Source organism: Lynx rufus, unplaced genomic scaffold (assembly GCF_022079265.1).
Source record: "Lynx rufus isolate CCGP_SWC_20201006 ecotype Redwood Valley unplaced genomic scaffold, mLynRuf1.p SCAF_31, whole genome shotgun sequence".
In the NCBI taxonomy this organism is placed as follows: domain Eukaryota; kingdom Metazoa; phylum Chordata; class Mammalia; order Carnivora; family Felidae; genus Lynx; species Lynx rufus.
Window position 1 is genome coordinate 3295405 of NW_025814847.1, and position 25006 is coordinate 3320410.

Sequence of the window (25006 nt, forward strand, 5' to 3'; positions counted from 1 at the left end):
AGAAGCACGGTGGTGCCAGAAACCGGAAACCTGTGGTTTCTTAGTGTGAAAGGGTCTGATTTTCAAATTTTAACTAATTTTTAAAAATATACACACCCATAGGCCAACAGGAGGGGTAAATGGGCAGTTTCGGATTTTGTTGTCGGGACAGTCTCCACACGTGTCCGCGCTTCATTGCGCTCGGGGGGCAGGGGGACGGTTTCGGCGTGGATTTGCAGAGTGCCTCTTCTGCGCCTGGTGCTGCTGCGGGTGGAGGGGGGCAGACCGCCGGGGTAGGGGGGAGCGTTCCGGAAAGCCCGGCCAGGACTGACACCAGATGACGGGAGTAGTGTCGGAGGGAAGGCCGAGGGCGCCTCGGCATCAGGGTGTGGCCGGCAGGGCAGAGAGAAGGGGAGGGACGTGGAAGGTCTCTGCGGACCGGGACGAAGCAGTGTGCATTTCCTTAGCTTCCCAAGACGAGGCCCAGAGAGGAAGCCAGAGACCGGTGGGAAAGCTTCCCTGCAGGGTCAGGACGCGGCAGGGGCGGCTCTGGAGGGACCTTTTGTAAGGTGGCATCTTGCGTTCTCGACCATGTAAGTGCTGAACAGGTTCAAAACGTAAAGTTAGATAAATACTGAGGAAAGGAAACCCCCCAAGTTAAGTACAAGTATGAAAAGAGGCCTGGATGCATTTCAGGCCGATAACATCAGAGAGCAGCTTCCGCGCACGGTCCTGACTGTGCGCCTCTGATGCAACGCGATGTGGGGACAGAGCTGCAGGACACCCTGGACTGACTGAATAGACATGTTGGTGCGTTCACCCCAGCAACCCTCTCACGTGGGAACGGGTTCTCACTCCGGGAGAGGAAGGACCCGCTAGTGTCGGAGCCAAACTGGAGACGTCAGTGTGGACTCACACTTTCTGCATAAATACTCACTGCCCTGGCCCCCCCGATCCTGTCTCTAAGTATGACTCCCACTGAAAGGAACCAGGGTCCTTACAGGAGTGTTTGATCCTAGGCCTGGCTCAGGGAAGGTAGGCAGTGAGCCGGGAAGGTCTTGGGCCAGAAGGCAAGGATGTGCTCGAAGACAGACGGTGACACTGTAAAGGAACAAGGTCTCCCCCCAGCCAGATGGGGACAGCTCCGAGAGTTTCTAAAAAGTGATGATGAAAGGGGCGCCCAGCTGGCTCAGTCAGTGAGCCCGTGACTCTTGATCTTGGGGTCATGAGTTCGAGCCCCACGTTGGGCATAGAGGTTCCCAGAAAAAAAAATAAACTTAAAAAAAAAGAACGTTAAAAAAAAGTGATGATAATGGACTATAATGCATTGCATTAGGGAAGAAATTCATGAATTGGTGGCGCCGCTCCAGGAAAGGGAAGGACTGCCTCCTTTACAGGAGACTGCCCGCTAGTGGATGTGGAAGGAGAGGCGGAATCAGTAGATGGCCTTTCTACGGCTACAGTGCAGCATGCGGTCCAAGCAAGGAGCCCCCGTGCAGGGTGAGGCCGCTGGGGAGGGGCTGTTGGAAGAAAGGGTGGTCCTCTGGCTCAGGTATCACCCCAGCTTGCCCGCCGATTCAAGTGGGAAACATGTTTTTACCACTGCCGACTCCCCGGAGCGCACCTGACCCAAGTAACCAAACCTGGCATAACCACTTACATGATACTCTTTTAAGAGGCTTAATCTGAATCTAACCATGAGGAGACAGCCGAGTCCTCTGCAGGCCGATCGATAAGACGACTGGCCTGAGCTCTTACACCTCAGGGTTCGGAGGGACCGGGGTGGGTGGGCGTTCTGGATCAGATGAATCCCGAGGAGACTGAGTGAATGCGATCTGTGATCCGCGGCTGGACCCCGGTCGCAGGCCATGGGAAAGCAGCCATGTGGAAGAGCCATACGACAGTTGGGTTTGAGTGAGGACTACGTGTGAGGTAATCGTGTTGTATCGACGGTGAGCTCCTTGGGTGCTGAGGTCACTGTGGTTGTCCAGGAGAAGTCGAAGGTCTTGGGGGGTTATGCTGACGTACTTCGGGATCAAGTGTCACGCTATCTGCTACTTTGAAATAGGGAAAAAGTGTGTAACCTTGGGAAAATAAAGCAAGCGTGACGAATGTTGACTGGGGAGTCTAGATGGAGGCCTACAGGCACTCATCGTGCTACTCCCCTCAACCTCAATGCACGTTTGAAACGTTTCAGAATACAATCTTGGCGTAAAAGATACGCAGGCTGCCGTGGCCAGGGAGAGCACCGTGGGGTCCATGCCCCTTGACCAGAGCCTCGAGGAGCAGGGGCAGAGGGCAGTGCCGTCACGGGGCCATGGTGTTTGGGTCCCCTCGGTGGAAGGCCCTTCAGCGCCAGGCGGCCTCGCACACGTCTGGTTGTGAGGTGTGAGGAGGGAATCGCGGGTCCCGATCCGGGGCCCGGGGTGGGCCGTGCCAGGGAAGGCTGGTCCGCACAGTGAATCTGGGCTTTTCCAGTCACCCAGACCCAAGGCTAGAAGCCACACGTGGTCAGTGGGGGCGGGAAGCAGGGAGCGGGTCTGGAAACACCGTCGGCTGCACTGGGCAGGGGGCTCAGTGGTGGGGCCCTACTGGGAAGCTGGGCCAGACCTCCTGTCTCGCGGCTGCCGTTTAGCGAGCCACATGTTGGGGGGGGGGGGGTCTGCACTCTCCCAGGCCTTCTCCCTTCAGGTTTAGGCCGATTCAGATCTGATCTCTGCTGCCAGACTTGGCGAGAACGGCATGAAGGAGAGGGGAGCCCTGCCGTTAAAATCCCTTCTCCTTTTCTGACGGCCGAGTACGCTCTTTACTTCTCCCTCTTCCCTTGTCTCTGGGATTTTAACCTTCCCAAGGGCTCCCTCCAAACTCTCTGCTCAGGCTCCAGCCCCCGCCGACCCAGCAGCCCGCACGTTGTTTCCGCCCACCTGATCTGCCGATGTGTCTTCCTGCCCAGTTCCTGGGTAGTTTTTCCTCCTCGAAGCTCTCAAAGAGAAAGGGCCGTTCGCATCTGTTGCTGAAGTGATTCTCGTCCACGCCCCTGACGTCCTCCGCAGCCAGGTCCACGGGCCGCCGCTCCGCGTGCCTTTCGTGACGCACGACAGCCCATGGCCCAGCTCGAGTGCAAAGCAAACCAGGTTCCGAGTTCCCGTCCCTGCCAGGCTTCCATACAGGCGTGGGCCAGACTGCACGAGGCCAGGAGGAGGTTCAGGCCCGTCCTCGGTAGCCCAGGGGTGGGGTGTGCGGATCCAACTGCAGACAGCAGATGAGCGGCTGGAATAAAAGACCTTTAAATTAAGGTCCGTCCTGAGGACCCCTCTCTGAGGGGGGCCAGCATGGAGCTGTCCCCCCCGCGTGTGTGCTCCTCCTCCGTCTGTACCCAGCGCCTCGCACGGTGCCCGGAGCAGCGCTGTGCCGTCCAGGAGAGCTTTCCAAAGCGATGGAAATGCCTCGTGCTGTCGGGTCCAGTGAGTGTGGTAACCACGAGCCACCGTAGCTAGCTAGGAAGCAATGGAAATGTGACTGGGCCAGCTGAGAAACTTACATTCTATTTCAGATGTGAATTCAAATAGACGCTTGTAGCTGTTACGTCGGGTAGCACGGGTCTGGGCTCTAGGGCACTCTCTCAGTTTCCCTGAGATCTCATTGCCACACGGCACTGTGCACGTTCCAGGGGGGCAGCGTGACATACATACGTTGCAGAATGATGACCGCAGCAAGTGTGGTCATCATCCGTGGATTCCAGACCACTTACTGAGTGCTGAGCTAAGCTGGGTGCCCGGCGTGGGTGGAGGGGTGGGGGTGGGCAGAGATTGGAGGCGGGTGATTTGAAGACAGCCAGAAGCCGGAGCTGCCGGCAGCGCACGCTCTCGTCTGGCTCACAGATGCGGTCACGAGCCGTGCGGCGGGAGGGACATCTGGGGAGCAGGCGCGGTACGGGCAAAGGCAGGGGCCAGAAACCAGAGCAGGTGAAGGGCCGGTGGCAAAGAGCAGAGACGGAGAATAAGGTGGCGCGCCTGCCGAGTCCCGCCTGGGCGGTGGGCCCCGGGGGCCGTGGGGGGCCCCCGGGGCCGTGGGGGGCCCCGGCCGTACGTCCCACTCGGCCGCGGCCCAGCTCAGGCAGCACAGCCTTCCCCCCGCCCCACGCACCATACGGAAGCTCTGGGAGGTTCCCGGCAGCAAAATGACATGGGCGGATTTGCATTTCAGCAAAATGACTAGTGCACTGTGGGCAGTTTCCACTCCGCGGCCCTTCTCGGTGCGATTGCGGCTTTTCTTGAACCGACCGTCTCCCGTGTCTTGTCTCGTTTATGTCTTGTTCTTCCTTGTCTCTCGTCCTCCATTCCCGCATCACGCTCTCCTGGGCCCCACGCTCTCCTCTCCCTTGGCGTCCTCCTCTCTCTGATCCAAAGGTCAGCCAGTAAAAAGCAGTCTCACCTGTCCAGGGAGGAGGGGCGCCAGGATGAGGGGAGAAGAAGACCCCCGTCTTTTAACTTTGAAAGTTATTTTGTCGTGTCATATATATCACTTGAAGAGCTGGCTCCTTCGCGGGATCCAGAACCTAAAGGCTGCAATCGAGAATATGAGTTTCTAGCACCAGCCCTGTGCCCCAGACACGCAGTCTCCTTCCTCAGAGGCAGCCAGTGTGTGTTCTTTTGTACCCTCCCAAAGGTGTCTTAGATCCTTTGTGCGTACGTGAGCGAGCACGTAAACGCACACGAAGAAATACTCCCCCCCCTGCTCTTTTGCCCACTTTTCCCTGGGCTCGTAATCCTGCGCCTTGCTGTTTTCACTCAACACATCCTGGAGGCCATTCCTTTCCGTCAAGGGCCTTCCCGTCACACGCAGCTGAGCACCCTGCCATCATACTGTCACCGTCACACTGTGGTTTACTCCACCAGCCACCACGTGAACATTTACACCAAGGGCATGTTCTGCCACTGCGCACAGCGCCTCCGCTAATATCCTTCTGCCTGGTCACTTGCCGTAGACACGCGGGAGACCCCCTCAGAGGGGCAGCAGGTACACTCTCCTGAACGGGAGAGGCGTAGCAGCCGTTGAACTTGTCCTACTGCTGTTGAAGGGAAGATCTGGTTTGGTGATCTCGGTACCTTGAGGTGTTAGGGTCTCTCTTAACCTTTGCCGAGCGGGGCGCCTCGGGCTGGCTGCAGGCAGGGGCTCGGTGTGGGCCGGATTTCTACCACCGGACGGGCCAGACTCCAGGAAAAGGGGCGTTTTCAGAGGCTTGGCCATTGCTCTCCCTCTCCCTTCCAGAGAAGCGTATGCTACCCCACCCAGGTTAGTCCCAGTTCCCCGCCTGGAGGTGCCCGTCTAGAGGGGACGAGACAAAGCCCGAGGTGGGGAGGCTCTCTGCTGCACCTGCCGCCGTCCTCTGCCGGCTGGTTCTGATGCCCCGCCGTCTCGCCCTCCGGTCTCCCTGTCCTTTGCCAGTCGCCGCCTGACACTAACCAGCTTTTGTTTTCTCCTGTCTTTTTCTTGCATCCATCTCCCTGCTGCTTCGTTCTGTTCCGTCAGCCCCATTGCCGCCTGGTAAGAGCCACCAAGCGTGTGTGTCTGTGCGCGGTCTGCTCCCGCCACTCTTTCTTTGTCTCCCGACTCCAGGAAGGGCTCTTGCCCTTCGCACCTTGCTGGGTACCAGGGAGACCATGCTTGCCCTGCGGCCCAGGATCTCACATAGGTGGTGTTGCCGGTGGTGTAGACACGGCTGATCTCCCACCAGATTAAGCCGGTTACAGGCTGAGAGGGGTGGCCCCTCTTCACCCAAGACTCAGGCCCCTTCTAACAGAGCTGCAGGCTGGTCCCTCCCCGCCCGGCTCACCGCTGCTCTCCTTGCCCTGCAGGTTAAGTAGCCTGTCTTTGGGAGACCCGGCGCCCGGACGCAGGCCTTCTTCCCACCTCCGCCAGCCCTCTGACGCCTCTGACGCCTCTGACACAGCAGGTAACCTTGGGGCGCTAACACGCAGACACAGAAGGGGTGCCTTCCCCGGGGGCAAAGCAGCCTTCCGTCGGGCTCAGCAGTTCGCCGTTTATACGACTTGTCCCCTCTGTCCGTACACCAGCCACGGAAGGGGGATGTTGTCCCTGCTCACAGAGCGGGGGGGCCGAGGCACAGAGGGCTTCAGACACTTGCCAAGTGCATAGGCTCGGAGGGGCCAGAGGCAGGCCCGAAACCAGTTGGGCTTAACTCCAGAGTTCCTGCGCTGGCCGTTGTGGGACGGGGCCCGGGTCGGCACGCGAGCTCGGTGCTCGGTGTGCGGCATCCAGTGCGGTGTGCAGTCCGCGGATCCGGGGCGCGATGTCTGGGGTGCAGCGTGCAGGGTGTGGGGTCCGGCGCGTACCCGCAGGGACCCCCGGGGGCACTCGGCAGTCATGGCCGCCTTTCTTTTTCTCCACATTCTGGGGGCAGACGTGTGTGTGAGAAGAACGGGTTTTCTCTTTCCCTGCACCCTTCCCCGGGTCTGGCAAGGGGCCCACCCCGGGTCGCCCCCCGTGAGCCACCACCCGCCGCCCTCGCCAGGTGGGACTTCCCAGCAGCTACCTCACTCGGGCCTCAGCGACAGGGCTGCTTCCCTGTCCTGACCCTCTTTGGCCAGCCTCACCCGACAGACCTAAAGAGACAGACGCCTCAGTGGCTGGAGAAGGGTGACTTCTTACACGGGGCGCAAGGTAGCTTCCAGGTGTTCGTTGCTCCGGAGGCCGTCGTGTCATCGCCCTAGTTTTGCTCAAGAAAAGTCTGGGGAGTCGGTTAGTCTGGAAAGGCTTTCTGCGGGAGGACGACCTGGGGCTTTCCCGGTCGGTGGTGGCTCCTGACGATCCTTCTCCGTCTGTCACCCTCATCAGGTCTCGTTCAGCGCTGTGTCATCATCCAAAAGGACCAGCATGGCTTCGGCTTCACCGTCAGCGGGGATCGTATCGTCCTGGTGCAGTCCGTGCGGCCCGGTGAGTGCTGCGTCCCGCTGCCCACGGGGGACAGGGACACCGTGTGGGGAGCAACCGTGTGCGTGACCTGCCGCGTGATTAGAGGATGGGCGCGGGCGCTCCCTGGAGGTGTGGGAAGTGCTGGGCGTGCGTGAATTACTACGAACTGGTCCCCGGGGCCGTCCGGGGCCGTCTCGGCAGTGCCGTGCGCCAGACGGAACTCGTAGGGGTCACGTCGCCTGCCCGCTTCCCCATTGGGAAGGGTAAGAATGGCAGGGTGGCCCTCAGGCTGTCGGGCAGATGCCAGGTTGCCACCTGAGGGAGGCCCTCTTACCGGGTCAGAAGGTGCCGTGTGGGGTCAGAGACCCCCGTCTTTGTGCCACCTGCAGCACCCTACAGTTTGGGACAGCGTGCCGGCCCGGGCAGGTGCGGGTGCCGGGGCGGCCGACGTTAAATAGTAAAGGGCCAGAGAAATGACGTGTGCCAGGCGGTCTGGGAGGAGACGGTGCTGGGAACAAACGGTGTTCGGGCGGTTTGTGGTCCAAGCCTCCCTGAGAAGCAGTAGGATTTCGGGAGCAGTCGCAAAGGTGGGAATGAAAGACGGCTGGCAGGATGGGAAGGGAGCAGAGCGGGAGGGCACGTAGGCAGGTTGGTCGAGCCGCCAGTTGCGACTGGAAGAGCCGCCAGCACCTGGAAGCCGTGTCGCCCAACCCATGTCGCCCGCCAGGAGGTAGAGCCGTGCTGGTAAGCGACCCCGGCCGGAGCTGACAAGCGGGAAGGACGTGGGAGCGGGGACACGTGTAAACCAGTGTCCCTAGGGGGGTGAACTTCAGTGTGGCCGCGGGGGTGGCGCGGGTGACGTGGAGAGTCTAAGGCTTGACAGGTACAGGCTCGGCCCCTGACCACCACAGAAGCAGGCGTCGCAGTAAAGCGGCTCAGAGCGACGATTTGGTGTCTCCGTGCGCGTGAAAGTCGCGCTCTCACCGTACTGTGGTCTCAGAGTGCAGTGGCGTCACGTCTGAGAAAACAACACACGCGCCTTCGTTAAAAACACCTTGTTGCGGGGTGTTCCTGCTAATGAGCGAGTCACAGTCTCTGCCGGAGGGTCTGCCTCGATGTTGGTGGCTGCTAGCTGGCCGGGGTGGTGGCCCCCGAAGCCTGGGGGGGCTGTGGCGATTTCCTGAGATAAGACGATGACGTTTGCCACATCAAGCGACTCTGCCTTTTAGGAATGTCTCTCTGTCACGGGCACTGCTGTTTGGGAGCATTTTGCTCACAGTACAACTTTCAAAATTGGAGTCCATCCTCTCCACCCTGCTGCTCCTTTAGCAACCGCGCTGATGGGATATTCTCAGTCCTTTACTGTCATTTCAACAGTCTTCACGGCATTCTCACCAGGAGTGGATTCCATCTCAGGAAACCACTTGCCCCGCTCCTCCCCAGCAAGCACCTCCTCGTCCGCTCGGGTTTTATCCTGAGGTTGCAGCCATTCAGCCCCGTCCTCAGGCCACACTGCACTTGTGCCTGCGCGGAAGTCTTGAACCCTCCGAGTCAGTCCGTGAAGGCTGCCTCTTCCGGTTCCTGTGAATATTGATGTTTTGACCTCTTCCCATGAACCGTGAATGGGCCGAGTGGCATCTAGAATGATGAATCCTTCCCAGAAGGTTTTCAATTTGCTTTGTCCAGATCCATCAGCAGAATCATTATCTATGGCAGCCACAGCCCTACAAAATGCATTTGTCAAATAATGAGACTCGAAAGTCGAAATGATTCCTTGACGCGTGAGCTGTAGAATGGGTGTTGTGTCAGCAGGCACGACAACACTCGTCTCATTGTCCATCAGAGCTCTTGGGTGCCCGGGTCATGGTCAAGGAGCAGTAATATTTTGTTTGTTTTTTAAATTCTTTAATGTTCATTTTTGGGGGAGAGAGAGAGAGAGAGAGCGCACGCACATGCACACACAGGGGAGGGGCAGAGAGAGAGGGAAACCCAGAATCCAAAGCAGGCTCCAGGCTCTGAGCTGTCAGCCACAGGGCCTGATGTGGGGCTCCAACTCACGGACCGCGAGATCATGACCTGAGCCGAAGTCGGACGCTTAACCAACCGAGCCACCCAGGCACCCCTGTTTGTTTGTTTTTTTAACATTTATTCATTTTTGAGAAACAGAGACAGAGCATGAGTGGGGGAGGGGCAGACAGAGGGAGACAGATTCCGAAGCAGGCTCTAGGCTCTGAGCTGTTAGCACAGAGCCCAACGTAGGGCTCGAACCCACGGACTGCGAGATCATGACCTGAGCTGAAGTTGGATGGTTAACTGACTGAGCCACCCAGGCTCCCTGGAGCAGTAATATTTTGAAAGAAATCTTTTTTTTTTTTTTTTTTTTTTTTTCTGCACAGCAGGTCCCAATGGGGGACATAATATATTCAGTAACCCATGTTGTAAACAGATGTACTGCCCTCCAGGCTTTGTTGTTCCATTTCTAGAGCACAGACAGAGTAGGTTTAGCGTGATTCTTAAGGGCCCCAGGAATTTGGGAAAGGTCAAGGAGCTTCACCTTACAGTCACCAGCCGCGTTAGCCCCTGACAAGAGTCGGCCCGTCCTTCGAAGCTTGGGAACCGGGCCCTGACTTGTCCCGCCTGGCCACGAGAGTCCTGGACGGCGTCCCCTTCCAACATGAGACTGTCTGGTCCACACTGAGGATCTGCTGGTGAGCGTGGCCACCCTGGTGAATTCTCTCAGCTGGATCTTCCGGAGAACTTGCCGCGGCTTCTGCATCGGCCCCGGACGCTTCTCCCTGGCGCTTCTGTGTCACGCAGGCGGCTTCTTTCCCGAGACCTCACGGACCGGCCTCAGCCAGCGTCTCACCGCGCCCGTGCGGCCTCCTGCCCTCGCTCGGCCTCCGCAGAACGAAGACGGCGCGGGCCCTGCTCTGGACCGGGCTCTGGACCGGGGACGTGGTGCGTGTGATGCTCCGTCCGGACCACTCAGACTTTCTCCGCATCGGCAGTAAGGCCGTTTAGCTTTCTCGTCATCCGCGTGTTCCCTGGAACAGCACTTCTCATTTCCTTCAGGAACCTTCCCTCGCGTTCACAACTTGGCCAAGCGTCGGGTGCGGGAGGCCTAAGCGTTCGGCGTATCTGGGCTTTGGACGCGCCTTCCCCCGAGCCGAATCGCCGCCAGCTTCCGATTTCAAGCGACGGGCGCGAGACTCTGCCTTTCACTGCACACTCAGCGCCGTTGTAGGTCAGTGATCGGCCTAATGTCACTGCTGCCGTGTCTCAGGGAACAGGGCGGCTGAGGAAGGGAGAGAGACGGGGCACGGCCGTCGGCGGAGCATCTGTCAAGTTCACCGTCTTACAGGGCACCGCTCGTGGTGCCCCCCACACCATCACAGCAGTAACACCAAACGTCACTCGTCGCAGGCACACCTGGGTGGCTCAGTCGGTTGAGCGTCTGACTCCTGATTTCGGCTCAGGTCATGATCCCATGGTTGTGGGATCAAGCCCTGCATCGGGCTCTGCACTGAGCATGGACCCTGGATCCTGCTTAGGATTCTCTCTCTCCCTCTCCCTCTGCCTCTCTCCCCTGGGTGCGCACACACGCGCTCTCTCGCACGCGCACACGCTCGCTCTTTCCCTCAAGAATAAAAATACAGATTAATGTAAATAAGTCTTTTTACCTAAAAAAGATCACTCGTCACAGATCACCATAAAAATATAATAACAGAAAAGTTTTAGATATTGTGAGAATCACCAAAATGTGGCACTGAGACAGGAGGTGAGCAAATGCTGCTGGAAAAATGGCACCGACAGACTTGCTCGACGCTGGTTCCCGCAAACCTTTCATTTGTTTAAGTTTTTTTTTTAATGTTTTTATTTATTTTTGAGACAGAGACAGAGCATGAGTGGGGGAGGGGCAGAGAGAGAGGGAGACACAGGATCCGAAGCAGGCTCCAGGCTCCGAGCCGTCAGCACAGAGCCCGATGCGGGGCTCGAACTCACGGACCGCGAGATCATGACCTGAGCCAAAGTCGGACGCTTAACCGACTGAGCCACCCAGGCGCCCCTCCCGCAAAACTTTCACTTGTAAAACCCACTGCCTGCAAAGTACAGTAAGACAAGGTGTGCCCATGAGCAGGCTAGCATTTCACACTAAGTACATTGCAAAGTGGGAAGAAAAATAGACTTTAAGTAATTTTGAGGAAATAGTTGGGATTTGTTTATGGGCAAAGTAAAAAGAGAATTTCAAATTCATGACCAAAATGAGGTCTGTAGATCACACAAGCATATAAGTAATTGCAGCTCAGATGTTTGGGAGTTAACTTGTGTCTGTGGGGCTTGTTTTCCTGTCCGAGGACAGAGGTCTGAAGAGATACTTCTGTTCTCTGCTTCCATGTTGTCCCTGCTGCTGGACAGGGGAGACGGAGCTGGTGGGGACAAAATGCTCGTCCTTCACCTCTGCGGCCTGCGGTCCCTCGGGTGCAGCTCAGCCCTCTTACATGTCCCTGCCCTGAGGCCCAAGCAGAGTCGGACCCAGAGAGACAAGGGCAGAGGGGTGGCTTGCCAGGGAGCCCTGAGTTAAGGGGTGTGTCTGTCCGTGTGTGTGTCTGTGCACGGGTGTCTCTGCACACGTGTGTGTGCGTTTGGGGCAGGAGACAAGGAGAGCCTACACTGGCATCAGCGTTGACCTCTCGGGAGTAACGAAGTGGTTGTTACGGTCTTTCCCTGACCTTAGGCTTCTCTAGTTCAGTTTCCCAGAGTGTGGTTGGTGCCCTGCCGACGTCAGAGTCACCCGGACCCCAGGATGGCTGCCATCCTCGTCCTGAGCCCACGGCCACAATTACTGAATCACTCTCTACCAGGGGGCCAGGGGTCATGCCTTTGAACACAACCCCCAGTGACTCATGCTCACTGAGGCTTGAGAGCTGGTTTTTTTCCGAATCGCTAAGTTACTAGAAATCACCACGTGTGTTTCCTACTTTCTTTCCCACCTTTGGTTTCCAGACACAGGGTAGAGCATTTCACGCTCCTTTCGAGTCCTCTTCCGTAAATAGCACGCTGGAGACGAGGGCGTAGTCTTGAGTCCCGTATTGAAAAGCCAAACTGGGACGCAGTCAGTGCTGTAGAATCTCTTTTTAGACCAGAAACATCTATGTGTGCTTTGTGGGAGTTTTGTTTTGATCAGATGAGTGCAGCTCACAGATTGAATGATCATCTGGGGCAGATTCACGAAAACAGTCTTCATGCCGCTCGTTAGCTAGCCTCAGCTTTCGTGTTCCTTATGCTTCCTGGATGTAAATCAGACCAGGACTGAGTCATGGAAAACCACACGGCAGTCACAGCCAGCGCAGCCTCTGGCCAAGGGGCAGCGTCTCAGTAAGTCTCAATCAGAAGCTCTTAATGTGGCCCATTTTAAAGGGAGGAACTAAATAGCCTGAAACAAATTTTGACAGTGAGTGACCATGACCATCTTTATTGATACGAACCCCAGGATACCCCTGAACCCTTCAGGGCTTCAGAAGGACGCTTTGAAACCTCGTTTTTATCCTTTTGTCCATATTCCTGTTAATAACTATCATTATGCTAACAGTACAGTTGATGACGGTAAACCCATCCTTCCCACTGGATCATAGGAAGTAGCTCTTACTGGTCTGGGACATCCAGACACATTCGAATAAAGCGCACGCCCACTCCCCGGAGCCCGGCCTGCCTCTCCAGCACCGTGGTCTGGCCGCTGGAAGTCTGGTCACTGGAGCAGGACAAGAGGCACCCCCGGCATTTCAGGTCCTGACACAAGGGGCTGAGAAGACAAGTCGGAGGGACCGCAGGGCAGGGTCAGTGACCTCTGGGGAGGGTGGCCGGGCTCTGCTGACCAGGTCGTCTCCCTACAGGAGGGGCAGCCATGAGAGCTGGTGTCAAAGAAGGCGACCGGATCATCAAAGTGAGTGCCCCTCCCATTCTGTCCGGCACCTGCACCCTCAGGCCTCGCTGCCACCGGGGGCCCCCGGGTTGGGGGTGGGGCCACGAGAGGAGCCGGGGTGTGCCTGGCAGCAGGGGCAGCCTCTAGGAGCCCCATCCTCGGCCCTTCTTGACTCTAAGCAACCGAGCTTCTGGGATGGGTTTTATCTTTCCACTCATTTAACAAACAACAAAAATACAGTTAAGACAGAGAGGCTGAGGCCAGCGAGGGGCCCAGTGCCTTAGGATTCCGTCCCCACACTGCACTGACCTGAGGTCCTGGCCAGCTGCCACCTGCTGTCACCTGCCCACCCTGTCCACCCAGCACAGAGTCCTAGACATCCTCAAGAGATCCTAGACGAGGAGATCCCTCGGTCCTCTCGTGAGGAGGACACAGGCTGGGGCAGGTGACAGGAGTGCGGGCAGGTAGCTGGATGGAACCTACCAGAAATAACAGATGAAGCTGCAGGTCTCATCCCTGGATCCTCACAGACTGGCTGGGAGGACAGAACGTACGGCAGATGAGAACAGAGCAAACAAGTGACCAGAGGTGTCTGGAGGGCACTGGAAAATGGCTTTGAAGGAGTGACATTGCGAACTTGAGAAGGATTCTGTGCATCCATCTGGTTACTTAATAGCATCTGTCCCCCAACAGGTGAACGGCACCATGGTGACCAACAGCTCCCACCTGGAGGTGGTAAAGCTTATCAAATGTGAGTTGGAGAGAGCTGAGCACAGCGAGTAGGGGAGCAGGCGGGCTGTGGGGGCAGGCCCCTTGACCCGGGGCCTCCTTTGTATGTGACAGAGGCAGCCGGGGTCACGTCTTTAATCCTGGTCCGCTGGGCCTGCCCCCGTTCCCTGTGGTCACTGCACGTGCAGACAGTGGCCTCTTGTCTCCCTACACGCCCATGTGGACCATATCGGGCCCCTCCAGTACCATTCACTGCCTGTCCCCCCACAGACAGCCTTTCTCATTGGTTTCCTATCTGGGGGGGAGGGAAGCAGAAACACCCTGTTTGTAGCCAGGAAGACACAACAGTCAGGCCTGCCCAGGTAATGAAACAGAAGCAACAGATTTGAGGAAAGGGTGGGTGGGTGGGTGGGCTGGGGGGGGGTGGCTAGCTTCCGCATGCCTTCTGTGTGCCAGGGGCTTCACTGAATGTCACGAGAGCTGGACAGGTGGCCGCTGGGGAGTGCGGCCACGTATCCCGGTGGGACTGTGGTTGAGCGTTCCACGTGAAGGAAGGGAAGGAACGCAGGGCCAGTGAGCTGGGATTAGGGATGACAGGGCGTTAAAGTGCAGAGAATTTTATCTGCAGAATTTTAAGCTCCGCGCAAGGAGAAGCAGGACCCCTCTGTAGCTTGAGTGTCTGCCGTCCAGAACAATGTGCCGCGAGCAAGCCTCTCCTTGTCTGTCTTCCTCCAGCTGGTGCCTACGTTGCACTGACCCTCCTGGGCTCTTCCCCCTCATCCGTCAGCGTCTCTGGGCTGCAGCAGGACCCAGCCCCGGCCGGAGCCCCCCGAGTCGCCCCCACGGTCCCACCGCCTCCTCCGCCTCCGCCTCCGCCCCCTCCACAGCACATCACGGGGCCCAAACCACTGCAGGTGAGCTCCCCTCCTCAGCTGTCATCCGTGGGGAGGAAGGCAGGTTGTAGCTCAGTGTTCTGGTGAGAAGACAAGCCAGAGATCCGTGAAGCCTGTCAGAAAGCAGAGCGGAGAGAGGCTGGCTGCCAGAAAGCGTCCACCCCACCCTTAGTGTCCCCCTTCCACGCAAACGCATCGGTCTTTCCAGACAGCAGTGGGCTCGTGCCTCCTAAATGGGGGAGACCCCGAGGAGGCCCTCAAGGGCCCTGCTCCACAGCTCCCCCGCACCCCCAGCCGTTGCTGCGAGACTGTGGAATACACTGGGGAGGAGGGGGACATGGAGCCCTGCCGTAGGCAGAGAATTGGGAAAGGACAGACACCAGGAGGGGGCGGACCCGGGACAGGAGCTAAGAGGACGGAGAGGGCGTAGTTGGGAGACGGGACGGGACCTCCAGTGGGGAGGAAGGCAGAGCAGAAGTCCCAGGAGACTTGGGAGCCGTTGGACAGCAGAGGTGGTTACGGCCAAGGCGTCTAGGAAACTCCGCAGTAGAAGCCCTGAGGGAAGTGAGGGGCTGAGTGTCACTCCCACGCCCGCGCGGCCCAGGCTGCTGTGGTGGCTTTTCTCACCTGAGAAATCAGCAGGTAGAGGAAAATTAAGCCGCGGGGCTGTTCCCAGCCCTCACCTGTCCTATGCTCCATTCCCAGGATCCCGTATTCCAAAACCATGCCACCCAGATCCTTCGGAATATGCTGAAGCAGGAGGAAAAGGAGTTACAGGTAAGGCCCCTGCTCAAGGCGACTGGCCGCGGCCGTAGTGAAACCCGCAGCCAAGTGCACGATCTCACTCCGGGCGCGCAGCCCGTCATGGCCAAACCCTACCTACGAGCTGGACCTTGTGGGCCGTGGGAATCGTGACTGCGCAGCCCGGCTGAGAAGGGGAATAGGGACCAGAGCTCCTGGTCAGGTCGGAATAGTAGATCCGCAGGCCCCGCGCCAGCAGGTGACGGGCGAGGAGAGCACAGCCAGGGAGCACCAGAACTGAGCAAGGCCTCGGACTCTCTGGGGAGGGAGGCGGGGCGGGTGGGGGCCCCGTCGGTGGGAGGGGTGCAGAGTGAGGTTCAGGCGGGGGCGGGGGTGATGCGCTCTCGCTGTGGCGGGCAGCCGGGTCCTGGCCCGGCCCCTCCGTTTCAGTTCACGTTGCCGTGAGCGTTCGCTGCACGGAAAGCCCTGTTGTTGGGCAGCGTTCAGAGACCGAAAGATGAGGCGCTTCTTGCCCTCGACGCGACTGTGCTGACGGAGAAGATTCGTAGCACGATGGGCCAGTTGGTAGGGGACGCGGAAGAGAGCAGTTGGTGAATGACAGGAGACGCAGGGACACCAGAGAGAGGCCTCCAAGAGGGACTTCTGTGGGCGGAACCAATGCGGAGGGACCGCGGTGAACGGACCGCGTCAGCCAAAGGCACGCACACGTGAAGATGCACTCCTGGGTTCGGCGGGCATGGAATCTGTGTGGCGGGGTGGAGCACAGCGATGTCGGCACAGAGACAAATGAGAGATGCTCTTTCCTCGTGGCGCTTGTACTCCAGCAGGGGGTCGGCGGATGAAGGGAGGTACAGCTTCCCCCACGTTATAATACGTAGAGGTACTTAAGTGTGTTTGTGTCACGCGGTGATCAGGACAGGCCTACACATCAGGAGAAGAGAAGTCACAGTCCAGAAATTAAACCGTACAAATGTAGTCAGTTGGTTTTTGACAGATGCCAAGACCATTTAGTGGACAGGGTCCACAACCAGTGCTGGGCCACCTGGCCGTCCGCACGCAGAGAACGGACACGGACCCATACCTCACACGATTCCCAGAATTCATTCCAAACCGTTCAAAGACTCACATGTAAGAACTAAAACTATTTTTTGAAACTGCAAAACTCTCGGGGCGCCTGGGCGGCCCAGTCAGTTAAGCATCTGTCTTCGGCTCAGGTCGTGATCTCAGGGTTCATGGGATTGAACTCCACACTGGGCTCTGTGCCGACAGCATGGAGACTGCTTGGGATTCTCTCTCTCTCTCCTCTCTCTCTGTCCCTCCTCCATCTCGCACATATGCTCACTACCCCCCTCCTCTCAAAATAAATAAATAAAACTTAAAAAGAAAACATAGGTACAAGTCTTCACGACCTTGGATTAGGCAACGTTTTCTTAGGTAAAACACCAGAAGTAGAAACAGCGAAAAACATAAAATAAAATAAATTGAACTTCATCCAAATTCAAAACCTTCGTGCATCAAAGAACACTGTCAAGAAAGTAAAAAGACAGCCCACAGAATGGAGAAAATACTTGCAATACTTGCACCTCGTATATCCAGTAAGGGCCTAGTACCAGACTGTGTAAAGGACTCTCAAAACTTAATAGTAAAAAAGACAACGTGAGCGCCTTTAAAAGTTGGCCAAAGATTTGAATAGACAGTCAGTAAAGAAAACGTAGAGATGGCCAATAAGCTCGTGAAAAGACGCTCCACATCATCAGTCGTTAGGGTGATGCGATCAAAGCCCCACAGCACTGCTCCACACCCATTAGGGTGGTTAGAGCTAGAATAACAGAAAGTAACAGTTGTCGGTGGCAGTAGCCTGTGTATTTTGTCTGCGTGCTCGTTATCCTCATCTGTTCCCACCATTGTCGGGGGGGGGGGGATGTGCAGGCACGCAGCCGCTGTGGAAAATGGCTTGGCAATTCTTCCAGATCCTAAACGCAGAGGATCACAGATGCATCGATTCCACTCCCGGGTACAACCCGAGAGGACTGAAAACACACATCCAGGCAGAAACCTGTACGTGAACGTTCTTCGTACCATTGGTCATAAACGGCCCCAAAGCGGAAACAAGCCAAAAGTTGTTGGTAAACGGAGGTGGTCTGTCCGTACAGTGGGATGGCTCTCGGCCATAACAAGGTCGGACACACGCTGCACAGCACGGGGACCCCGAACACGTGCTGCTCGTGAGAGAGCCAGGCACAGAAGGCCACAGGCTGTAGGATGACATTTACGTGCAAGTCCCAAATAGGGAAGTCTGTGAAGAGAGAAAGTAAATTAGTGGTTTCGGGGGTGGAGGAGGGGAGAAGTTGAGAGTGACCGCTGTCCTGTCGGGCGGTAGCCGCGTTCGGGAATTACACGGCGGCTTGTATGCTCTGCGAAGGCGCTCCAGGCCACTGAATTGGGCACTTTAAAACGGTGAGGTTTACGTTACGTGAATCACGTGTCGACAGTTTTTACAATGGTTTTTGAGGGCACAGAAGCCCAAAAGAAAGAATAATCATGCCGTAATCAGAGCAGGCTTCCTGAGGTGGCCCTTGAGTTTGGGTTCGGTCTGTTTCACTCTGGAACGTACTTTGGGCCTAGAATTCCGTCTGAGCTTGGGGTTTATTCTGAAGACCGTGGCATTGGTCAGGGTTTTGAACAGGGGAGTGATCACACCTCCAGACCGGCAGTCTCCACGGAGATGCGTGTTCCGTGCGTGGACACACCAGAAGGCCACGGGGGGCCACGGGGACATCTCAGAGGCAGAGGAGCGGGGCGGGTCCAGGGGCAGGAAATGAAGGTCAGCTTCGGTTGACCGTGCGACATTCAGATAAAAAGGCCGTGGACCCGGCCGGCGGACGTGACAGGGTTGAGCCTCGAGGGAGAGGGCAGGGTTGGGACAGAGGTTCAGGCGTCCTCGGCCCGAGCTGGGAGTTGAAAGTGGGGACCGGGTGGCGTCACCCAGGGTGCCGGGGCCAGAGGAGGAGAGCACGCAGGGATAGAACGTGATGCTCCAGTGCTCTTAACCACACACGCACCCGCCCGTAACATCGCTGCTATGGTTGCTGTTACATTCAGATTTCAATTATCTGCCCTCCTCCCTGCGGGACTAAGTTCCTTAAAGGCCAGGGCCACACCGCGTGTCCCTGCACATGCGTGTCCTGCACTGGCATGGCTGGCACGCAAGGCGGGGCGGAGACCAGGCGAGGCTGCGGGCAGCTGGGAGGGAGGGTGGGGGGCACCGGGGCGGCTGTCCGAGGAGGGGGCGCTGGAGAGGTGACGGCTGGGGCCAGGCCTCTGGCTTTGGCCTTGGGTCATCGGGCTCCTTGGAGGAGTAGCAGTCAGATCATTTGCGGGCAGCAGGGTCTGGCCCCGAGGGTGGACCCGTGTCTGGAGACGTGTCCGTGGATGGAGGGTGGAAGGGCTGAGGGTAGTCATAACTGACGGAAGGGCTCGTGTGCTCGCAGGATGGGGGGGAAGTAGCCACTGGCGGGGAGCCCGAGGGCATGAGCAGCGTCTCAGCAGAGTCCAAGGAGCTGGAAGCAGGGCTTCTCCAAGGGCCGGGCCCGGGATGTGATGTCGTGTGCTGGGCGGCTCGGACGGGATGGAACGAGAAGTGGGGGGGTGTAAAATGCGGTTGGCAGGTGGCAGGGGGGCCTCAGATGAGCTTCGAGAACGTGTGCACCCACCATCTTGTTTAATTGCGAGCCAACAGTTCCTTCCGGAGTGAAATTACAGTAGCTGCTCCCGCTGAGTCCTCATGGACGCGATGGCGTTCGGGTCTCCCAGCTGTCCCCGTTTTATCCGCGAGGACCCGGTCCAGCTTGCGGGTCTACGCGGCTAGTGAGCACGGGTGGCAGAGTTCAAGTCCAGCCTCCCCGAGCGCACAGCCCAGGCTGTAAGCGCGCCGGGTGAGCGTCCAGCCGGGCACGCACATCCGGCTGCTCCACGGGGACGCTGTGCATCCGCCCCTGGAGCAGGAGAGGGAGAGACTGCCCGGGCCTTCCTGCCGTCCCTCTCCAGCATCGCCTGTGCCCTCACCGCCTCCACACCTCTCCCTCCTCCTAACGTGCGTCTCCCGAAGGCAGAGAGCTCCCATCTCTTCTCTTTGTTGTGGGGTGACTCCCCGTTCCCTGTCCCCGTGGGTTGTCTGTCCTCCACTAACCACCTTCTGCCTTCCCCCGTCACCCTCGCCCATCCCCAGCGGATCTGCGAGGTGTACAGCCGGAACCCCGCCAGCCCACTGGAAGAACAGATGGAGGGCGCCCGGAGGCGCGTCACTCAGTTACAGCGGAAGATCCAGCAGGAGACGGGTGGCTCGGCGGTGAGTGACGCAGGCCGGGCTCCAGGCGGGTGCCGCGCAGGCGGCCGGGGGCAGAGCGCGGAGAGCCCGGATGGGCTTCTGGAGCTGTGCAGGACCCGGGGCTGACCAGTAAGCGTCCAGGACTTTACAGGGAACAGAGGGCAGCAATTCTTTCTTTAGCGCCAAAGGGCCCCTTCCTGCCCCCGATGAGCCTGCGGCGGAAGGAAACACGCACGAACTAAGTCGGGCCCTTGGCTTCAGTCTCCCTGTCACCTGCTCCCCAGTGCTGTCCTCGGAGCTGACGGCTGTCCCTGAGCGATCTCACACGGCGCACGTCTGGAGGCTCCTTTCAGCCCCCGTCCCAGCACTTTGCACGTCAGCCCAAGTGAGGGACCCACAGCGCTGACCATTTTGCGTAAACGGAGTTTCCAGAGAGGAGTGTCCTTACCTGTCTTAGTCAAGGGCTTTGTTATTAGCATCCGTCTGAATCTCCATCAGGCCTTAACTCTTTGGGTAAATAAGAAGGAACCCGCCAGAAACTTGAAGATCTCCAAGGATAGTTTTGCCAAAGCTGGTAGAACTTGTTGGAGGATGACCCTCTCTCTTCTTTAGAGCATCCAGATCAAAATGTCTGGGAACCGCAGGCTAGTCAAATTTGAACCGTTGTGTCTTCTGAAGGACAGTCAGTGTCGCATGGCTGGTAGGAGCTCAGGTTCTGTGCTCGCCTTCTGTAAGACTTGGGCAGGCTCCGTACTTCCCAGGAGGCTCGGTGTCTTTGTCTGTAGAACGGAGGTCACAGCAGGGCCTGCTGGAGCGGGGCGGTATTGCGGGAGAGAAGCGTGCCCCTGCCGCTGTCCACACCCATGTGCTCTGCGGGTTGGTGGGTCGGGTCGCCAGCCCCGGCGTCAGTTTTCCTGCTGCGTAGCTTGGGCACGTCACGTGAGGTCTCTGGGCTTCTCAGTTATGGCAGAGAGCTGTCCCTGCCTCGGGCTTCCCGAAAGCCTAGACGAGATCTAGAAGGGCGGGCTTCCCGAGCAGCCGAGCTCTATCACCATAGTCCCATCCCCCCAGCCCCGTCCTGTCTGTCGGTCAGCGGCAGTTAGAGGCCAGCCCTCCTCCGCTGCCCTCAGTCACCAGCTTTCCTGGCGGGAAACTCCTTCTGCGTCCAGCCCAACCGAGGCAGTAGATGCTTTGAGGTCCGGGGTGGCAAATCCGTGGGTTTGAAGAATTTCTCCCTTTCCACCATCCTCCCGACTACCCACGATGCAATGGCTCCCCAGTCTGGGCATTTTTAAGGCAACAAATCAGAAGCAGCCGCTCACTGCGGCAGATACTCTCTGCGGAGATGAGGGAAGGGGTGGCTGGAGGAGGGAACAAGTAGGAGAGAGGCTTGCAGAACTTGCCACCCTCGGCACCTTTGTTTTTTAGGACCTGCTGTCCCTGTACGGTGACACCGGCCAGAGATTGTCAGAAGGTAAGTCGGCCCAGCTCTCCATACTCTGGTCCGGGTTCCTTACTCACTGTCCCCTCCCCCTGGGGCAGGTTCAGGAAAGACTGACTGGAGGCCCTGCTCCGGGCACAAGCATAGGGAGAGAAAGCGACATCCACGCACAGGGGCAGCGGGGGCGGCTCAGTCGGTAGACGGGAGTGCATGACCGCAGCACCGACGGCTGCGGACCAGAGAGGAACTGTGACGACAACAGTCAGGCCCTTGGGAGGCCACACTGGGGTTGGGGGCAAGACTCTCGGTGATCTGGCACAGCAGAGTCTCATTCCGGGACTGACGTGGCCCGGGCACAGGCACACTGGTGGGTGAGAGCCGGGTGTAGAGCATCTGACTTGAGGGAAACCCGGAAAGGAGGGAAGGTGGCACTTCGCCCCCCTACCCTGCCCACGGGCCCCCCAGGCCACGATGCCACCTTCCGTGTCATCTGTCTCCTTCCCAGGCCGGCTCTCTCTGGATTCCCAGGAGGGGGACAGCGGCTTGGACTCTGGGGCAGAGCGCTTCCCCTCCCTCGGCGAGGTGAGTGCCCACAGGGGACCAGCCCCGTCTGAAACCACCGTCGGCGTCCGCTCTCCGGGCACCCACAGGTCCTGCCGTCTGTGCGCGCTCCCGGCTCCAAGGGTTCTCGTCGCTGTACTCTGGGCACGGAAGGGGCTGCACGTGCGCCCTGTGTGCGGGGCTGTCGGAGCCGCCTTCCGTTCTGTAAGGAATCGGCGGAGGAAGGCGGACCACGTGTGGGGAGCCTCTGGGCGTGAGGGAGCAGAGCCTGTCCGCGAAAACCGCGGCCTGACCGCACACACGGGTCTCCCTCTCAGGTGGACACCCCGAGCCGGCCGAGGCAGAGCGGCGGCCCCTCTCTCTCTCACAGACCTCACTGTCCTTGGACAGCTCATCTTTTCTGCAGCGGTCAGAAGACTTGGTTCTGGCCTAGCGTTACCTCCCAGCTGTTCTCTATTTGCATATGTAAATTGCAGATATAAACTTGCAAGCTGAAAGTGCAAGTGAACGGAAGAAGTAATCGTGATGTCTGTAAGACACCTGCTGAGCCAGGTTAATTAACACACTTACACCGTAATTCTAAGTAATAGTTGGAATTGTATTAGCGTGTCCTTACAGGACCCAGGATGCGTTCCAGGTATCCTGAGGGCCGGGTGTCAGAGAGGCGACCTGGCTTAGAGAGGAAGGCTGTGGGCTGGGTTGACTCCAGGGAATACCCGTGGCTGGGTCCCGACCTTCGGTAAATCTCATGACCTTCCCGAGTCTTGATTTCCTTATGTGAGAAGCGGGAGGAGTGGTAGTATCTGCCTCAAAGGACGGTTGTGAGCATCGAGCCCGGTGCGCCTAACGCGGGCCCAGTAGTCGTGGCGGGCGCGGAGGAAGCACTGGGGAGTGCGCGTGCACCGCCGGGCATGGGCCTCACCACACGAGCGGAGCGTGAGTTTCTGGATGGGCTCTCTGTTCCTCTAGGTGCTGAAGAATCGGAACTCGGCACTGTCAGACCCTGGGCTGGACAGTCCCCGAACCTCCCCTGTGATCGTGGCCAGGGTGGCCCAGCACCATCGGCGGCAGGGCTCGGACGCACCAGTGCCCGGCGCCAGCGACCAGGTGACGGGTCCAGAGCCCCCTGCGGCTCTCCCTCCCCTCCTCCCCTCCTTCAGAACCACATTCCAGTGCGTGGCCTGGACCCCTCTGGCCACACCCGCTTCCTGATAGACTTTTGCCTAGAGAACAAGACGGAAGGACGAACGTGGCTTGAATGGATGTTTGAACGCTGTCTTGGGCTGTGTGAAGACGGTGAATACGTGTGCAGGGAAGGGAAGGGACGCCCGAGGGACAGACAGCTGTCTGTGTACAGCAACAGATAGATTTGTGCAGTCTTTCTCCAGAACACTACTCTTCAGTTTTCTCTTTCTGCAGCAAAATCTTATTCTTATGTGGCACCCTGGTACCACAAACAGGTGAAAGCTCAGCTCCCCCGGGACCTGCGCCCGTCAGCGTCCCCCCTACCCCGGGGCAAGTCCTGTGGCCCCAGGGTCCTGAAAACCTGATTCGGAAGCGCTGCCCCAAGAATAGAACCAGGAGGGGAGACCCGGGAAGAGGGCTCTGGGCTCAGCGCAGAAAGCTTGCCGAGGGTCTGGGCTGTCGAGGGCCCAGAAGTGGCCATCCGCCATCCCTGGGGATCCTGGACCCCGAGGGATGCAGAGACCCGGGTGTTACAGGAGAGGAGGCAGCCCAGGATGTGTCTGAGAAATACGGAGGCAGCTGCCCCCGCGTTCAGTCTGTCCGGGCCTCACGCTTTCATTTGTCAGTGAGCGCCACGCTGATCTCTGACGTACCTTCTGGGTCTCACGTTCTTTGACTCTGTCATTCTGAGCGAAGAGTCTGCAGATAGCAGGAGAGCAGGGTGAGTGAGTTTTCGGAAGGCGCTGTCAGGAAAAACCCCTTGAGCGAGTCGGGTGGGAGGGCATGTTAGGCCTGGAAGAAAGTGGGCAAAAGTGGGCGTAAGTGGTAAGACGGGCTCCAGAGCAGGGCCTGTGTTGGGGAATGCCTGGAAATGAGGCAGATTGAATTCAGTGGAAAACGTTGGTAGAAAAGCTTTGGAAGTTCATGGAACCTTCAGGAGAAAGCTTGTCCAGTGAAGCGTCTGACACGTCTGTGCAGAATGAACTCTCGTTGTACCTGACGTGGACCACACACCAGTTAGGGGTTGGGCTTCTAGTAAAACAGGCGTGAGGAGGAAGGGGAGAACGCCATGCTCAGAAGTCTGGAATTTAGGCAGGTGGTGGAGGCCTGCCGTAGACCCTTGAGCCGGCTGGGGGAACGGTCAGCTCCGTCCCATCCTGCTCAAGGAGGCAGAGATGGCTCCAAGCTGTGGAGCCATCTGTGACGGAGACCGGGCCACCGTGGGCGCCGTGCTGGACGTGGACATGGCTGCCGAAGGGACCAACAGAGCCCCAGGCCGCGGCCGCAGGAGCTGGCACTGTGTCCCAGGGTCTTTCGCAAACAGGAAGAGCGCCTTCTCTCACTTCCTGTCTCCGCATGCACATGCCCAGGCCTCCCCACCCAGAGGAACTTGACTCTGGGCGCTGGAGACTGTGGTCTGCCCTCTGAGACCAGGGGAGGTGGGGAGATGCCAGCGCTCTCGCCAGACACACACGGTCCTCCTCACCGGTGCCATGCCGTCACCACACAGATGTGGTGTGGGGCCTGGATCCGTGTCCCCTGACCTCCCTGCATCTGGACTCTCTCCGCAGGGCACAGACCAAAGCCCAAAGCCTTTAATTATTGGCCCAGAGGAAGACTGTGACCCGGGTTATTTCAACAACGAGGTAACGGTCCCCTGACTCCCTGCTTTCGTCATTGTCGCACTGGCTGCTGTTGACTAAAAGCCGTTAGACCCACACCGGCCGTGAGGGGCACAGGGTGGGCGCCGAAGCTTGCAGACCCGGGCGGCGGGGGACGTGGGGCGAGGCCGCAGGCCATGCTGCTGCATCCTGCCTCTGCGCACCGCAGCCACGCCCGTGCGTCTGCCTTCCAGAGCGACATCATATTCCAGGATCTCGAGAAGCTGAAGGCCCGGCCAGCCCACCTGGGGGTTTTCCTGCGGTACATCTTCTCTCAGGCGGACCCCAGCCCGCTGGTAAGTCCGATCCATGGGCGCCGGCAGGCAGCTCGAGGACAGAGGCAAATAGGGAAGAAGGTGCGGGTCAGGCGGGAGGGACTGTGCCCCGCCAAGCACGTCCGGAGCGTAGGGAGGCGCGGGGAGAGGGAGGCCAGGGGAGCCGCCATCGTTCTCGGTCCGCTTGGAGGAGACGGTCATCCTGGAGTCGTGAACCCTGAGGACGTGAGAGCCTGGCCTTGCAGACACGAGACCTTACCACAGGGGGGCTTAGCGGAGGGGCAAGGTGACAAAGATGACAGCGGGCTGTATGGGGAAGGGGCGCCCTGGGACAGGG

At 58.5% G+C, this 25006-nt stretch overlaps 1 protein-coding gene across 6 annotated transcripts in view; it reads left to right on the forward strand.

Annotated features, from left to right (window-relative positions):
- Positions 1-25006, forward strand: part of ARHGEF11 (Rho guanine nucleotide exchange factor 11) — an 87191-nt gene that overhangs the window by 38398 nt on the left and 23787 nt on the right. For all 6 annotated transcript variants that reach the window (XM_047092812.1, XM_047092817.1, XM_047092813.1 and 3 more), the window contains exons 2-13: positions 5838-5935; positions 6838-6936; positions 12807-12856; positions 13529-13586; positions 14300-14478; positions 15163-15234; positions 19448-19567; positions 20975-21020; positions 21493-21569; positions 22518-22655; positions 24305-24379; positions 24589-24690. In XM_047092812.1, the coding sequence (XP_046948768.1) occupies positions 5838-5935; positions 6838-6936; positions 12807-12856; positions 13529-13586; positions 14300-14478; positions 15163-15234; positions 19448-19567; positions 20975-21020; positions 21493-21569; positions 22518-22655; positions 24305-24379; positions 24589-24690 (1114 nt within the window). The remainder of the gene's footprint in view (positions 1-5837; positions 5936-6837; positions 6937-12806; positions 12857-13528; positions 13587-14299; positions 14479-15162; positions 15235-19447; positions 19568-20974; positions 21021-21492; positions 21570-22517; positions 22656-24304; positions 24380-24588; positions 24691-25006) is intronic.